This window comes from Apteryx rowi, unplaced genomic scaffold (genome assembly GCF_003343035.1).
Source record: "Apteryx rowi isolate R43461 unplaced genomic scaffold, aptRow1 scaffold_252, whole genome shotgun sequence".
NCBI classification, from domain to species: Eukaryota; Metazoa; Chordata; class Aves; order Apterygiformes; family Apterygidae; genus Apteryx; species Apteryx rowi.
Window position 1 is genome coordinate 1,107,374 of NW_020448886.1, and position 16,695 is coordinate 1,124,068.

The 16,695-nt window shown below is 36.6% G+C and overlaps 1 protein-coding gene across 14 annotated transcripts in view; it reads right to left on the reverse strand.

Moving 5' to 3' along the window:
* Positions 1-16,695, reverse strand: part of CADPS2 (calcium dependent secretion activator 2) — a 337,297-nt gene that overhangs the window by 228,496 nt on the left and 92,106 nt on the right. For all 14 annotated transcript variants that reach the window (XM_026067041.1, XM_026067039.1, XM_026067036.1 and 11 more), the window contains exon 3: positions 4,016-4,348. In XM_026067041.1, coding sequence (XP_025922826.1) covers positions 4,016-4,348 — 333 coding nt within the window. The remainder of the gene's footprint in view (positions 1-4,015; positions 4,349-16,695) is intronic.

Sequence of the window (16,695 nt, forward strand, 5' to 3'; positions counted from 1 at the left end):
ATTCTGGTTTTGGTGTAGTTGTGTAATAATAGTGTATGACCACACATCAGTTTGAGTTTGACTTTCATTTTGACTTTCTTCGTCAAATAAGGTTATCTGCTGTATCAGCAAAAAGTTACCAAAAAAAAAAAAAAAGACTCTATATCATGTTTGATCTCTATAAATCAGGATATCAAAGAAAGCATAAGAACACTGTGGCCAGACACCTCAAAAACAAGTCAAGATCATTAAGTCCCAGCTAACTGGCAATCATTTCTTTGTCATAAAACACAGCTCAAGGCAGCACAATGTAGATAAAAATCAGGTGAAAGTGTTCACACTTCCAAAATTCAAACTTTTAACCACAAAGAGATATAACTGGTGCTGGCCCTGCTTTAAGTTGTAAAACTGAAAACTGGGTCATGGAAGAAGTTTCCTAAGTCCTAGCATGACTGTCCTGTTAATGATCACTATCTAAGAAAAAGCTTAGGCCTTCCACATGCTAACAAGCTGCAACAAAAAGTAATTCTTCAAAGAGAAATGCAAAAAACCTCAAAGCTATATGGACTGTATTTGACAACATCTACCACTATATACTTTATCACTGATTAAGTTCTTGTGCTAATTGAATAAACATTGTTTCTGCCTATGATCACACAAACGATAGAGACTGGCAACCCGTGTGGACCTGCCAATAACCCACAGCCTAGCAGAAATGTCTGAAGTGCTGCTGCAAGATATCCAAAGTTTAACAGCTGATGACAACTGTCCATTTAGTACAGGCTGGGGGGTAAAGGCAGCTGATGACCAGTGGGAAGTTTCTAAGTGCATAAAAAGTCACGAGGAGAAGGCTAGCAGACAATACCACCTACTGTTACAAATAGCATCTTTGTCTCCTTTCCAGCCACCTAACTGCATGATAATTTACCCTTATCGTTGTCATTGAAAGACATTTTGCAGTTTAGTATTTCCAAAGGGCTGAAAGGACAAAAAAGGGGAAAGAAAAAGATGCAGAGTTCTCTGCACACATTATAACTGCACAGATTTGCTGTTAAGGGCAGCTGCTGCAAAACATCCAGAATTTCATGAAAAGATCTGATTCTCAGAAACACAAGCCAGAAGCCAACTCATCAAAATCTCTATCAAAAATACAATTTTAACATCTGTTTGGACTTTCACTTATCTCACTGCTCCCAGACACTATTGATTATCACTATCTGCAAATCTCTAGTATTCTAAAGAGCAGCAGCAAAGGGAAATGAAAGCGAGCATTTTCATACAAATACAGATACATGCTTCTGGGGGAGCATGAAAACTGCTGGTGCTGACTGAAATGTAAGTCTGACTTCATTTTTATTTTTCAGTTTACATCATCTCATCTTCTGTAAATACACTGACAATAGAATGGACTAAAATACAGTCCAAAACTAAGATATTTATTAAAACTATAATGAGAAATAAGGGCCTTCTTCATCAAAGAAAAAAAGGCATTACATTATCAAAGACTGGTTGTTCTCTGCAATATGCTTGCTGGAAAGCAAAGACTGTTGTCTTTTTCTGTGGAATAGACTTCTCAGACCCTTAGTATATCACATGCTTGACCAGACCACAAGAACAGGATATAAAATGTAGGGACAATAGCAACTCTGCACTGCTGGAGAATAAAGCTTCTTTAGCAAAGTAATATCATGCCTGTCTTGGAAAACTGAAATCTTCTGAAAGCTAGGACCCACAGCAAAAAGACTGGGTATAGGCTTGAAGCCTTTCCTTCTCAATTCTTCCTGATTTGTATCATCTAGGAGTCCCTTTTTCTGCTCCCTTTCTCCTCATCCCCCAGTATACCCTAGACTAGGATTGTGGGATAAGTGAGGTGGTACTTCAGAGGAACCGCACAGGGGATTTTAAAACCTTCAGCTCAGCACCAGGAAGAGAAGAGTCTTCTCTTCATCCTGTTGAATCATCCCTGTTTCCTTCTCAGCTACCACAGGATTATTTCTTCTTTAATTTGTAATTCACAAAATAGAAATAACAATAATAATAATAATAATAATAATAATAATAAATCACCTCATGTTCAAAATTCTACCAGGATGGAGGACAAAAATAAGCTACTGTGATGTTTCAGTCCCCCAATAGGTTATGGACCATGAACAGAGAGAAAACTGCTGAGAGGAGAGTCTTCTTGTTATTTGCCAACCAACTTAGTTCCATCAACATTGCTACAGTTAGGAACCCAAACAAAAAAGCCCTTCAAGTATGCACACAAAAAAACCTAGTTGACCATATCATCAGAACTTCTAGACTTAAGTCACAAAATGTTTTATTTAATTCTTAAAACCTCTACAGTGAAATTTGTTTGTGCTCCTCTAGTGCAACACCGACAAATTGCAGATTTTGACTGTCCACAGTAATACATGAAGCAGGACTTAAAATATCATCAGACACCAGGGTGGGAGGAAACCATACAGAATGTCTACTATAAATAACAGATTTTCTGCTATGGGAAAAAAATTAGTGGATTTTTCAAGTCGTCAAGTTAAGTTGTCAACAGGTTACCCAGAGAAGTGGTGCAGAATCTCTATTCTTGGAGGTTTTAAGACCTGAGTGGATAAAGCCCTGAGTAACCCGGTCCGTCCTCATAGCTCGCCCTGCTTTGAGCAGGAGGTTGGACTGGAGACCTCCTGAGGTCTTTTCCAAACTGAATTTTCATATGCTTCTATGCTCCATCACATCAAAAGCCCACTAAAATAAGCATGATTATTCTCCAAGATTTCAGTCCTTCTCAATCTTGCTAGCATCCTATATGTCCCAAGGCTAATTTTGTGAAATAAATGTATGTGAATTGGAGGCAAAGGGGAAAAGATGGGGCAAACAGAAAAAAAAAGATCTCTGCTCATTCTATTTCCATTCTATTGGTAAAGAGTTCACAGTGAAAACAAGAAGCCTTCACAATTTGGCGCGCAATGAAATACTATACTTTTCTATTATGAAAGTAAAATCTGTGGTCATGAGAAGCATTAAACACCACAGAAGTTTCAGTCACAGAACAGTGCTGTAACTTTATGTCAAATTACTCCATAAATGAGCCAGTCAGCAGTGCCCAAGATTCCTCATTTATTCCTGTGCTAAGATGGCTCATAACTATAAACCAACCTTCAGTATGATATATGAAAAAATAGCTCAGCCGCAATCTGGTGTACAACTTCACACACAGGCTAGAAAGCTGGGTGAGCTCAGTTTCAATTCTATACCCACTTGGTCCGTTGCAAGACTTTTGGAAAATACCTCTCTGTTTTCAGTATTTGCTCCCCCCCCCCAAGTAATTTATACTTGTATCACTACTGAAAATTGGCCAGATAAAATACTTTTATGTGTCATTTACATTACTGTTCAGTAACAGATTATACAGGTCAATCTGAATATGATTGCTTCATTTTTTTCCTCCACAGTTTAGGGGAAACATCATGTTTATCCAATAGAATAACAAAGTAAAAATGTGCAAGTTAGCTTCATTGATGGTGTTTAGAATGAAGGATATTGAGTTCTAACACACAGATGTTCTGGACACTGGATCAGTATAAATGCATTCCTATTCACATCATTCTTGGCCAACAGCATCTTGAATTTGACCATCTGTCACCTATCTCTTTATGACAGCATTTTTTTAAAAAAAAGGTGGACACACATACACACAAATGCATGTACAAACATACATATATATGTGGGTACGTAGACACATAGACTATACTGCAGAATCACCCAAATCACTGGGGCTGTGACACTGTAAAAGGTCTCAATAGATCTCTGGAGCATAAGTATCAAATATTCTAGCATCTCCTTTTCCAAGTCCTCTCCAGTGACAAAATGATACAAGGATTCCTTCCTGAGGGGTTTCATCTCCTCTGTGCATGGAGATGAGCTTAGCACTGAAGGAATCTCTTGTGTTCAAGGCTTCTGCACATATGGAGGAAGCCCTTGACCCGGGATGGGGGCAGAGATTTTGAACACAACCGAACCGAGTGACTCCAATACTTACTTGGCAGGCATTATAAATCAACTGGTGTTCCAATTTTTTGATCCCTAGAATCTGCTGAAACATTTCATAAAGCTGTTCCTTGCTCAGAATCAGCTCCGAGACAGCACTTAACGCCATTCTATTTGGCTGTTTGCAAAAGTCCTCTTCTCCCCTGTATATGGCATCGTATTTGGCTAGCCAAGAACTTAACACTGTCTCTTTGCTTAATCCATCAATTTCCGGCAGACTTCGGACCCTTTTTTCTATGTTTTTCTTAAAAACATCTCTAAAGTCATTTGCAGAACATCCTCCACTGTGAACCATTCTTGCAACCCGGTCACTCTTGAGAAATACCTTTTAAAATAAAATAAAAAAGAAAAGAAACAGAGTTAGGCATGGACACAAACATAACACAATCCTCTATAAAGGGATTATGAACTAGTATTTTGCTTGCATGTAAAATGGCTTTATAAGAAAAATTAAACAGACTAAGGATGCTACATTTTTCATACAGAAAAAAGTGAACATTTTTTAAAAATAATTTTCTGCATTGAACAAATACTTTAAGTAACTTTTAAATAAGTTCTGCATAAATTTACAATAGTTCAGTTAGAATAAAGTTTGAATTAACAGCAGCTAATTTAAAATTTATCTACAAGATTTATTAATCTTTCCTCTGTTAGAACCACAGAAGTCTAAAGATACTTGCTGGTAACTCATGAAGAAACTACACTGTCTCAAAACTTGGGAGTATAATAATGAGGGAAAAAATGATCTACAACACAGCCAAAAATCTCATGGAAGATGAGACAGAAAGATGGAAAAAACACTACAGAAATACTACAATTAACAAAAGGCAGAAGAAAAAAAGATACAAAACTGGTTCTACTATTGTAGACATTAGAGACACAATACAGGAGTCTCTACGTAAAAAACAAAAATGACCACAAAAAAACCCCCTTCCAAGTACACACATTATCAGCTATGACAAGGTAAGTTACAACAACAAATCAGTTAAATTAGTGTCAGCATTTTGTAAGAGCTTTTCAGGTTCAAGAGCAGTTGCACTCATCTCTTTTAACAGACACCTTGGCAAGGTTGACCCTTACAGGCACTGTGTGGACAACTCGTTTCTAGTAGAAAGCCACAGGAAACTCTTCCTCTGCAAGGTGTAACCAATAGACAGATGAACACTGCGGTATCAGCAGCAGCGCAAACGACAGACATGGGCCTTGGACAAGGAATAAGCTACATCATCCCATCTCACAAATACCCTTTGTACAAGCAGCTGGCACCTCGCACCAGGAGGTGGCCCTGCTCCCTGCATGGCGCTGGCGCAGTGGGGCTGCACTTCCGCCACAGTGACACCCCCAAGCATAGCTAAAGCGCAAAGAAGGTGTGATGTTGTGTAGTCTAAATAGATTTCCTTTCCATCACCTTTCTGACCATTTGCTCTCTTCAGTCAGATGCTATGAACTGGAAGAAGAAATGACTACACATTTTCAGATAATGTTTTTAATAACTGAGAGTGATCAAAATGCAACTAATGAAGACGACAGCACTGCAGATCTGTGATTCCACATATCAGCACATAAAGGAAGACGGTGCACCTAAAACAACCTAAAACGTCACTGTGCTTCATTTGGAAAATACTAAAATTGAGGGGTGGAACAAGAGCTAAAAGACTGAGCAGAGGAGTACCCGGGCAGAAACAGCTCAAGAAAAATGTATTCTAAAAGTCCTGGTGCTTGTTGATCCATGTTTTCCCTGGAGAATATTTTAAAAATGCAGTTACTTACAAAATAAATCTTTCAACAGATATCCTAACTCATATTGTACTGAGGGCTACAGATTAAGCCTGGAAGAGCTAGGACAAAACATGATTAGAGAAGACATCACCAATATCTGATAATCACATTTTGTGCTCTACCTACCATGTGGGATTTTCTTTTTTGTAAACATTAGTATGTACGGTTAAACTTTTATCCATAAAGGGAGCTGACATGGTTATTGTCAATTAACGTTGATATCAATTTCCTCAAAATGCTATACAAATATTTAATCTTATTTCAAAAGAAATATATAGGCAGACATTCCAGCCAGCAATAAACCTTATCAACACAAATTGATACATGGATATTATGTCTTTCCTTGTTTTAATGTTCTGCAATTAAAATTAATTAATTCCTCCATCAGTTTCACTGAAAAGCAAATAAGAAGAAAAAAAAATCAAGATAACTTCAAACCTTCAGCTATTCTGTATTGTTCATAAACATGTTAAATCTTCCATCACATTAGTTTGCATACCTCATGAGAGAAAGCAGATGTGAAAGGATAAAGTTTAGACCTCTAGCCTCTCTTCTCAAAAAACTCATGTTTACCCAAGATTGCACAATCCTTTTATTGCTAATATCAGTCTAATTAAAAAAAAAAAATCCACAATACACACACTGTAAGAACAGCACAGTATCCTTCACCTTCTCACTACCTTATTTTGGTCACATTATTCAGAAAGACTAATCTGGGATGTAGGGGCTGAAAAGCCACTAGCACTTCTCTTGACTTACAGACCAGACTAACTCAAAACTTACTTCTGAATTTGATCTTAATGTTCTAGGAGGCTGTGGGAAAAATCTGTTCTATTTTTCAATACTTACCTGTGACATGGGAGTATTTCTGTAATATTTTGTGTCCACAATATCAAAAAACTGATGGCATATTCACGTTGGGTGAAAAACTTTTTATATAGGTATATGCAAACATAAAATACAATTTGCTCCTAACCCTAATCCCTCAACAAAAATAGAAAAAAGTCTTCAAACTCAAATTAAAAAAAAAAAGTGTTGCTTTTCACGAATATGAAGAAACTTGAGTTTACAGCAAATTAACATCTTTCAAAAGCATGTACAAAATCCATCTTTTCGAGAGATGTCAATACTGGTGCTGTCAATCAAGGAAAAAAATGTTTATAACAGTTTCACTCTTAGTTATTTAAATATAGGGAAAAAAGAGGCAAGCATGCTATAAGGGTATATCTAATTTTGAAAGGTTCACTTTCAGGTGTTTTGAATCATAAATTGCATTTGAAGTAAATATCCATAAATTATTCCAAGATATTTCTTTAGCAAAAGATAAGGAGGGATTAAAGGCAATTACTCAAAATATAAATTCAAGGTAACAGACTACAAAAAGTCTATGGTTGGTTCTATAGAGGAATCAATTTTACATAAAGCTGTTATTATACTTCTTCATTTTGAGTGGCAATTTACCAAATCTTTTCCTGAAGAAAAAATCATGACATCATCCTTAAAATAAACTATTTGTATTTGTGATAATTAAAAAAAAATACTTATATTAAACAACCCCATTTATAAGACTTAGTTTGCAACAGAAAGCCATAAAAGAATAGAAATTCACAGGTAAGAGTGAAATGTACCATATGTACCTTTTATTTGACACAATAAGATGCATTAAAAAGCTATTAAATGTATTGTTATTTCTGTCCCTGAAAGGCATACGGTAAACGCAAAATCCTTTGCTTCAATTATATTTGTTGAGATTTGTCTCCTCCTGCTTAGTTTTAAAGATTTCTGAGCAGCTTCATGTTTGATTTTTTTTTCCTTCTGAACAGGAATTTATGGGAATCGCTACTATCTGGAGCATGTTATGCTGCCAGTTTCATGGCTTTGGAGTTAGTCAACAATGATAACAGCCAAAATAGTTATTGTTTCTGCCATCATTCCAGAAAGTGTCTCTGGCTGAACATCTGTGCAGAGTCCAGGTTTTCCAGAGGGCCTCATCTCCACCAAACTGGGATACATATATACCATATCGGAAGTACTTTCTTGTCAGCATTCGTTTCTCCAATGAAATGCCTAAACTTTTATATACCTAAGGTAGTCCTCCAATTCCTTTCTTCAATGTGGATTATATACACAGCCCAATTATCTCCACGAGGCAAGATATTTGTGTTGATACGTATGAAATACATAAGGAAATAAAATACTAATTAAACACATTCACTGCACTGCCAGCTGTTCCTCCTTTCATTTATATATTTGCATTGTCTGATCATTAAACTTAGTTCTAATTAAACAATCATTCGAAGACCTTCAGTTTTAAAGTGTTAACTTAGTCTCTCAACACGGTGGTGGGATCTGGAAAGAAAACAATATTAGAGGCTTGAATGTAAAATACAAAATACCAGAAAAGTTATTGTGGGGACAAAAAAAAACCTATTTCTAGAGGAAACTGTATCTGGCAGATTAGACATGATCCTTTGAAAACTCTCTTACTTAGAAGTAATTTGACCAGAACAGAAGTTTCTAATGAAATATTTCCTGTTTCTAGCAACATTTTCTGGATGTCCTCAAAGAAATTCTGGGTTGACACTGTCTGCCAGTTAGTATTTGAATTTTTAGTATCGTTTTTGCGTCCTTGAGCCTAGGTCAACACCAACACTCCATGTTACCCACTGCTACCAAGCTATCAAATACCAAGAAAGTATAGGTGGTATTAACACATGCAATGCATTCAGGAAAAATAAGACAGTTAAAATATGTTCTGAAGGGCTGAATATATCCATCTTGAGGAACTTTTTCAATCCATATCATTCAGATCCCTTCTAAATATTCCTGGACCAACATCAAAGCCCAAGACACTCGTACAGTCTTTGACTGATACAATTCTCATATCAGAACCATCTGAAGGTGACAAGGCAAGGAACTCAAATAGGACTAAAAATTGCTTCATCTTCCCTTATAATTACAGTGACAATTATTTGTTGAGCATATTTACTGAAATATGGCTTAGTTTAAATTTACTTTTTATCCTAATTATTACACATACACAATTTCAGTTGTAAATGCTAGTAAAAAGCTTAATTCAAAGTAGCTTTTAGCACTGGATAGTTGCATTAAAAGTGTATTTCTGTTTAGAGATGAAAAAATCATCATTTAGCAGTAGCTACAACTTGATAAAAAACAAATAAATTATAAATATTAAACAAAACTACTTTTACGTCTTCTAGCTGTTATTCCTTGTGTAACAGTATTTCTTTTTATTGAACATCATATCAAACATAGGTAATTACATATGCAGGCCACACAAACAGGACAATCTTTTTGTCTACAGAAAAGCCTAGAAAAATCATAAGTAATATGCAAAAGAGTTTGCATGAACTCCATTGTAGCTATTCTTAGCATTTTCTTTTTAAAAGAAGTAAATATGAAGCCTATTAGGCCACAAGTCACAAACTTTTATACATGCTTTCTTTCATTTAAGAGACACATATTGATTCAGCTTTTTATTAATGTCTCCTTTTTAGCCAGCTTAGAAAGAAAAAAAAGTCATAAATACTTATGATGTTTCTATTATTTTCATGTAAGTGGTGTGTTATTACGAAAAATAACAGTCTGTAATCTTGCTACACATACTACTTTAACAAGACCGTTCAGCTGCTTTGCTATATGCCAGTTCTCTTAGTAGAGCCAGAGTCAGCTGTAGACACAATACCAACCAGCAACAAAGTCAGCACTGATTGAATTATTATTACAAGTTCTTTCATTCTCAGGCAGAAAACTTCACAAAAAGAGAAATTTTGTGATTTAAGCCCTTTGTTGTTGTTTTTTGTTGTTTAAACAAAGGACTGCACAAACACAAAACAAACCTGCGTAAGGCCATACAAAAAATATGCTTACAGTCACAACTGACGCTCAAGCTCACACTCAAAACTTATCCCAGTGTAAAGAGTTTATAGCATCTTTTTCTTAAATATGTCCCTTTATTTTCCATCCAACTGTCTCTACTCCAACTACAGCTGGCAAAATATTAAAAAAAAAGAAGTCTATTCTCTCATCCCAGTCTTTGTCTACAAGAAACAGAAAAGATTTAAATAACAGACCAGAGGGAGAAGAGGTTTGGGGGTAGGGGAGGGAGTGGTGGGAGGCCTGAGAAAAAAAATCCTAAAATTAATATGAAAACTAGGTAAGCTGTTTTTCCTTTCTAGGTTAATGAAGATAAAGATCCAGTTTAAAATGTCAGTGTGACTTGATAAAAAAAAAAAATGCTACTACAAATTTGATGCTGACAACGTTTTTTATGAAGTCTTACAGCATTACCAAATTCTCTAAAAGGTTCTCTGACTCCAATCAACACTGTGAAATTGATTTCACAACTAATTGTGAAAAACGATTTTCAAAGTTCTTTTCATATATTACTTTAAAAAGATCCCATATTCTCAGCATCTTTCACTTCTTTACTTTATTGAGAACTAACGGTGAGGAAAAGCCATCATACAAGAAGAATGAAAACAAATAAGCTGCCTGCCATAAAATGGAGACAAGTAAGAGGGGACCTAATTAAAGGAAAAGGCAATGTATGCTGTAGACAAGAAGTCTCAGCTCTGCCCATTCCAAAATGACAGACCACTCATTTCAGGAAGCAATGAGTCTAAAAGGGCTAGGGACTGGAGAAGGAAGGGGGAACCACGATGAATCCCTGAGCATCCCAGGACAATGCTGTGGCCAGAGGACAAGTGCAGCCCCAGGCCACAACAGCAGCAGACCCCTCACAGGACCTGAGAGACTTTGTCACCATTAGCCTCCAGATGCCACTGCTCTACAATGCAGCGATATGGGTGAGTCAAGGCAGGGGGAATGGAAAGAAACCATAGAAATACTGAAAGGCCTGTAAAATGTCTTCTAACAAAAGGCATGAAGTCAGATACGTACAGATATCTATGCAGACAGTAGATTTACAAAGAGAGGACTCTTCTAAATAGCAGAAGTGAGTTTATATGAGATTGAACATCTAGAGACTAAAATATAAATAAATAAAAACTAATCAAACAAATTAAAATCAAAGTGATTTTTAAAAGATAAGGGCAAAATTTATGGAGGTGAAGCTGTGGAAGACTATTCCACATTATTCCACCATTTGGCTGCAGGCAGCTCGTATGCTTTTCATCAAAGCAGGTAACGCTACAAGAGAGCAGTGTTGGACTAGACGGGTCCCAGCTTAGACACAGCACTAGAGACACAGAGGAATTAAAAACAAACAAAAACAAACAACCCAAAGAAAAACAGTGCACTCCAAACCACTACCTCAAAAGGGAACAAAACAGATATACATAATGATTTTTAACCAAAATTTAATTTTCATACTAACATTCTCCTCAAAAATAAAGCAGAGAAAGTTTTTTTTTTTTTTTTTAAAAAAAGCACCTTATTTTTAGGTGCAAAAATACCGTGTCTATAATACATACCTGTTACAGAAGAGCACACGTGTGCTATATCCAGTGCTATAAAGTATAAATCTCTGGTTTTATAAATAAGAAGTTATAACTGAACATATTTTTCAACAAAAATTTACTTTTTTATTCACCATGTGAAAACTGAAGTGTTAGTTTTAGTTAGTTAAAACGTTATTTTTAAGTGCGTGTATATATATATATATATAAATGTTTATACATCTATCTATCTATGTGTGTATATATATTAAAACACACATACACACACAAACAGAAATCATCCAAGTCAGACATGTTCGTCCATTATCCATTTTGGAGAAAAATGGACTTCAGCTATAACTTACTACTTCTTAAGTTTGGAGTACAGGTTTTGTGTGGCAACAAAATGTAGGTTTTTTTTTTTTTAAGCACAATTTTCAAATTTATCTTTTAAAATTTGAAAGTGCATTGAGAAGGGACAGAAAGATCACAAACATATTTTCTCACTCTCTGAAAAACAAAATCATTACTCATACACAGATGGTCTCTCTACACCTTGTACCCAGTGCACCTGCACTGGGATTCTCCTCTTCATTAGGCAAAACAGTGCTGGGAACTTCATTTGCCACAGGAGCAACGAGAGATTTTTCTTCATTTTTGACAGTCACTGCTGTTTCTGTTGCTTTGAGAAGATCACATTTATACACTGAACATGTCCTGTGGTTTAACGGCCAGGACTCAATGCATCTCCCATGTAAAAGATGGCTGCAGCTCAAAATGCACACTACATTTCTGGGCCGGTAAGTGTCTAGACACATCACACCTCTCTCTCCACGTGAACCAGCTTCCTTATCAACTTCCTTTAAGGAAATTCAAGTTGGCTAATAGCTTTTTTCACTTTTATTGAATTCTGGCATCTCTGGATCTGAGTTCTTGGTATCCTGCATCTTCCAGCACAGTAAAAGGTGAAACAAACCAGATAAAGAGGGACCCTAAACAAAGATTCGCCCAGGAGCCACAGCAGTTTCCTACTTCTATTGCTAAGATTACTTGTATGCCATGAAATAAGTGTAAAATGTCCATGCCTTTCAGATTGCCAATCATAACTGCACCAATATCTTCCGCACCCACGTAGACCACAGGAGATGCTTCATTTCCTGTACCTGGATAGTATATAGATCACGCCGGCTGCTCCATTTGCTGCTGCAAACTTTTGCTTGTGAATGTACACTGTCCCCTCATTATGGGGTCTAGCCAAGTCCCCGTTTCTATTGGCCTTCTGAAGTTTGTCAAGGAGCTGCAAGTATGGTGGTTTAGTCCCTTGGGTGGCACCACCAGTCTTTAATGGTGAAGTTCTTCCAAACACACTGTTATCTGCTGGTTCCCACACTGTCCTATTCCCAACCTGAAACAAAATGTTCAGGTGAGCAACCCAGAATGCACGTGCTTCCAATCAAAGCAGACTGGGCACCAACCAGGACAGTGACACATATCCACCAGGAAGATTCGGTCTCTCTTCTCCGAGCTCCAGTCACAGTCGACTTTGCTCCTTCCTCGGTCAGACAAATCTAAGCAACATGAAGCAGGCCAGAGCTATGGGCAGTTGACAAGATTAGGTGTAAAGGAGAGGCAGAACTAGCACCTGCTTTCTCAGGCCGTTGTTGAGCAGCGAGCTCATGACATCACGGTCACAGCAGCCAATGGTGGACTCGCGTGTGCGTGTAAGCTGCTGAGCTCAAACATGTTCTTGGCCCGTGTGAGGGCTCTACAGCTGAGCTCTTCCTACCCCGTGGAAATACCTGTATAGAAAAACTCTGCTGTGGACAGACAAATCCTCTGTCAGAGTAGACAAACTTGTTTTTAGCCTCTCTGTCCTATTCCTAAAGAAATACCCTGTAAGGACATTGGTCCCAGTTGGACCTGGAGCTTCTGTCACAGCAGCTGAGCCTGCTGGGAGCTGCTCTGCCTCACAGTACCACTGTGGCCAGCGATGGCCTAACGCTTCGCAGCCGGTGGGGATCCTCGCTGTGCTCCTCTGGGACACTTCTTCTTCCAGTGTTTGGTGGTGCTGGCATGTGAATCTCCCGCGCTTAGTGCAGAAGAGAAATAAGACTCAAATGATTTTAGTGAGCGTTACATAGCTGTGGTGCGGTAGACCCACTGTCCCCAAGATAAGTTGCCTCAACTTGATCTGTTTGCCACTGTTACTATACAGTACTTAAATAGCGCTGCATTCATTGAGCATAAGTGCACCCACAAAAATCTTGAAAATTTAGTCTTCTCTCTTCCTCTATAAAAAAATGCCAATGAGCAAATTTCACTGTAAAGCATGACTACTTTTCAAGCTCTGATGACACTGCAAACTCCACCTTTCAAATGTTTGTAGAATTTTAACAGCACTGCACATGCGAATTGTAAGCGTATTGCCACATGAGGGCCAAGCACTGCTTCTCGCACCAGCTTATAAAGACTGATGACCCAGCTAGACTGTGGTTAGTTAGCTAGGTGTTCAACTTATTTTTTCATGCCAATGTACTACAACTGATGTTTGGGGTACCCCTAAAATGCACTGATTGTTAAAACTGAACTTTTTCATACAACCTTAGGAAAAAAAGGTTGTCAAGTAATGCTTATAGACGTATCTGGAGTAAAAGTCAATCAACAGACATAGACATGCAAGTACAGGAAGGAGTGTTTCATCCTGAAGAGGTCATGTCTATATTAAAGGGTAAATTTTTACTTTAAGTTTGCTTGAAACAGAAGCTTAAACTATATTAATGACAACCACGTCCTGGAATGTGTCAATTAAACTTCAAAAATATAAATGAATGGAAGTACCTCTTTGATAAAGACTGAATAAGGGCAAAAAGGACTTTGATGGAAGTCCCAGGAATACTCAGGTTTGTGAATAGTTTCTGATGTGCTTTTTAAAGTCATCAGAAAAGCACAAGTCAAGCAAAAAGAATAACTTTCACTCATGGAGAAATTAAATTTCTATTGAGTACAGAAGAAGCACATAAAATGGATAAAGTTCTAGAAGAATTCGCTGAAGCTAACACTAGATTTACAGTATGATCTCCAATTTAAATATTTTTAGAAGTATTACAGAGAATCACATATAAATAAATATCAGCTATTCTTTACTCAGTTTTATGGCTGAATTACATTTTTTTTTTTTAAAGAAGAGGGAACCTAAAAAAGATAAAGCAGCAAGGAAGAAAAAATTAAAAAGATGTCTATGCTGCCAGGACCCTTTTCACAAAGGAAAATGATATTGAACAACAGACTCAATATTCAACCATCCTCCATATCAATTAGCATAACCATGTTCCTGAGATGCATTCAGCTGGAAAGTATATGCTCTTGATTTTTTGATACATAGGGTAAATTAAAAAGAGAAAAGCTCAGTATTTTTCAGGGCTAAATTAAATTCTAAAAATTCTGGAAGAGACAAGAGTTCTTTCTCACTTCTGCTTTTCAATTACGTGTCTAAAAATAGTATATTTCAGATTTTATTAAAATTTTAGAAAGAAAAAGAGATAATTACTCTAGGAACTAAGAGAAACAAGTTTCTTCCTTGAAAAATTGACATGACACGCATCATCTCTTACCTCCTCATGTTTCGCCTTTTTTTGTTTGTTTGTTTGTTTGTTTTTTTAAGTCATGTGCTGTGTTTGAAATGTGTTTTGATGAAAAACAAAGCTAAAGGCTGTGGGATAAATAAAATAGCACCTTTGCTGCTACTGCAGTAGCTCCTCAAAGCCTCTCATACACAAGCTCATAAGCAGCTCTCCCTGCAGTCAGCAGCCCTCATCCATTTCTCCTTAGAGTCTTCCCTGTTCCACGCTGAATCAAAATGTTCCTCGTTTCAGCCATTACTATGAACAATGTACTCTGGGACCAACTCACACTTTCCTCAATAGTTCTATTTTATTCTGTAACTGTACAACAGATAGAACTGGGAATTGGGGTTATTTTCATGAAGAAGCAAAAGGCTTTGGACAATCTGGACAACAGCTTCCTCAATTAGAGATTTTAAGAACAAAGGTTTATGGCCAGTAGGAATTAACATATATTGCAACCAACACTGTTTTCAGTTACATTCTGGGACTGCAGAAAAAATATTTTTTCCAGACATGTTCCCACTGCACTTATGAGAGTCCGGAAAGAAATAAAAAACTCAAAAAATTATAAAGTTGTTCAGATTGAAAGCTATTTTATAAGTTAAGCAGACTATAGGAATAAGATTTTTATTTTGGGTCAAAAATAAATACCTACATCTTAGGCAGTAGCTTAGTACATCTAACAGTTCATATTTTTATGCCAATTGAATAAAATTACTGCATTAGCCATTGAAACTGTTTATATTCTATGAGAAGACTAATATTTACCAATACATTTTAATAACTACTTTTAATAATTGTTGACTGCTGAACAAGAATGAAAAATAAACTGTATAATGTGATTTGCTTAGTATTTTGAAAACAGAAACCTTTTCCGCTTTTTTTAAACAAATTTCTTAGAAGATTCACTTGCAGGTCTTTTGACTCCCTCCTTCCCCCCAGAAAATATCCTCCATACACTGTTTTGACTTTTTTCAGTGGAACAGTCAGTGTTAAAGGGATATTTTTCTCTACTGTTTAAGTGTTCAGAACAGGGTCCCTACCATCAGGAAAAAGCAACAGACACATGATTTTAAGAGATCAGTTTAATAAATCAGTATTTCTCTATTTAAATAATTCTGCCATGATTTTGTTAATCAGCTATATCTTCTCCCAAATGTATACTACATCTTATGCCTAATTCAGAAAAAAATATATATATTGCTTAAATAAAATTCTCAAATTTTGGTTAACAGCATTTTTTTTTCCCCTCCTTCAAATGTCACTTTAAATTAAGTTGAGGAAAGGCAATCAAATTCACAGTAATGGATCATCATTCTCTGAAGAGCCATAATTATTATTCAATTTTTTCCCCAAAATTTTTTAATATAATTTCTCCTACACTTATGGAGTGTATTAAAAAATGATAACTCTTTATCAAGAGCAGTGGTTCAAAAAAACATCAAAATTTAAAATTTTTAGAAGGTTTGTTTTCTTCAGTTCCTTTGGGAAATATCATAGCTGTATGTTGGACATATTCCATAGCTTAGCAACAAGCAGTCTGCAGAAAAAAACAACAACACCAAAAAAACCCCCTGAAATGTGTGCTACCTCCCTAGGTTTATACACTTCTAAGTGTATTACACAACACCATGCACTGGGACTTGTTTCTTGCCTTCTTTCTCAAATTGGCACAAGAAGCTACCCAACATCTTTCTGAATTTCTGTTCTTGATGGCAACACATTCAGAGTCTCATGTACTGCAGTGTTCATGCCTGGGGCGTAACAAGAAACAAGCACAGCTATAGTGACAACCACCATAAAAAAATCCACAAAACTATTTCACCCAGAAGCAGTGTTTTCTTCCAGCT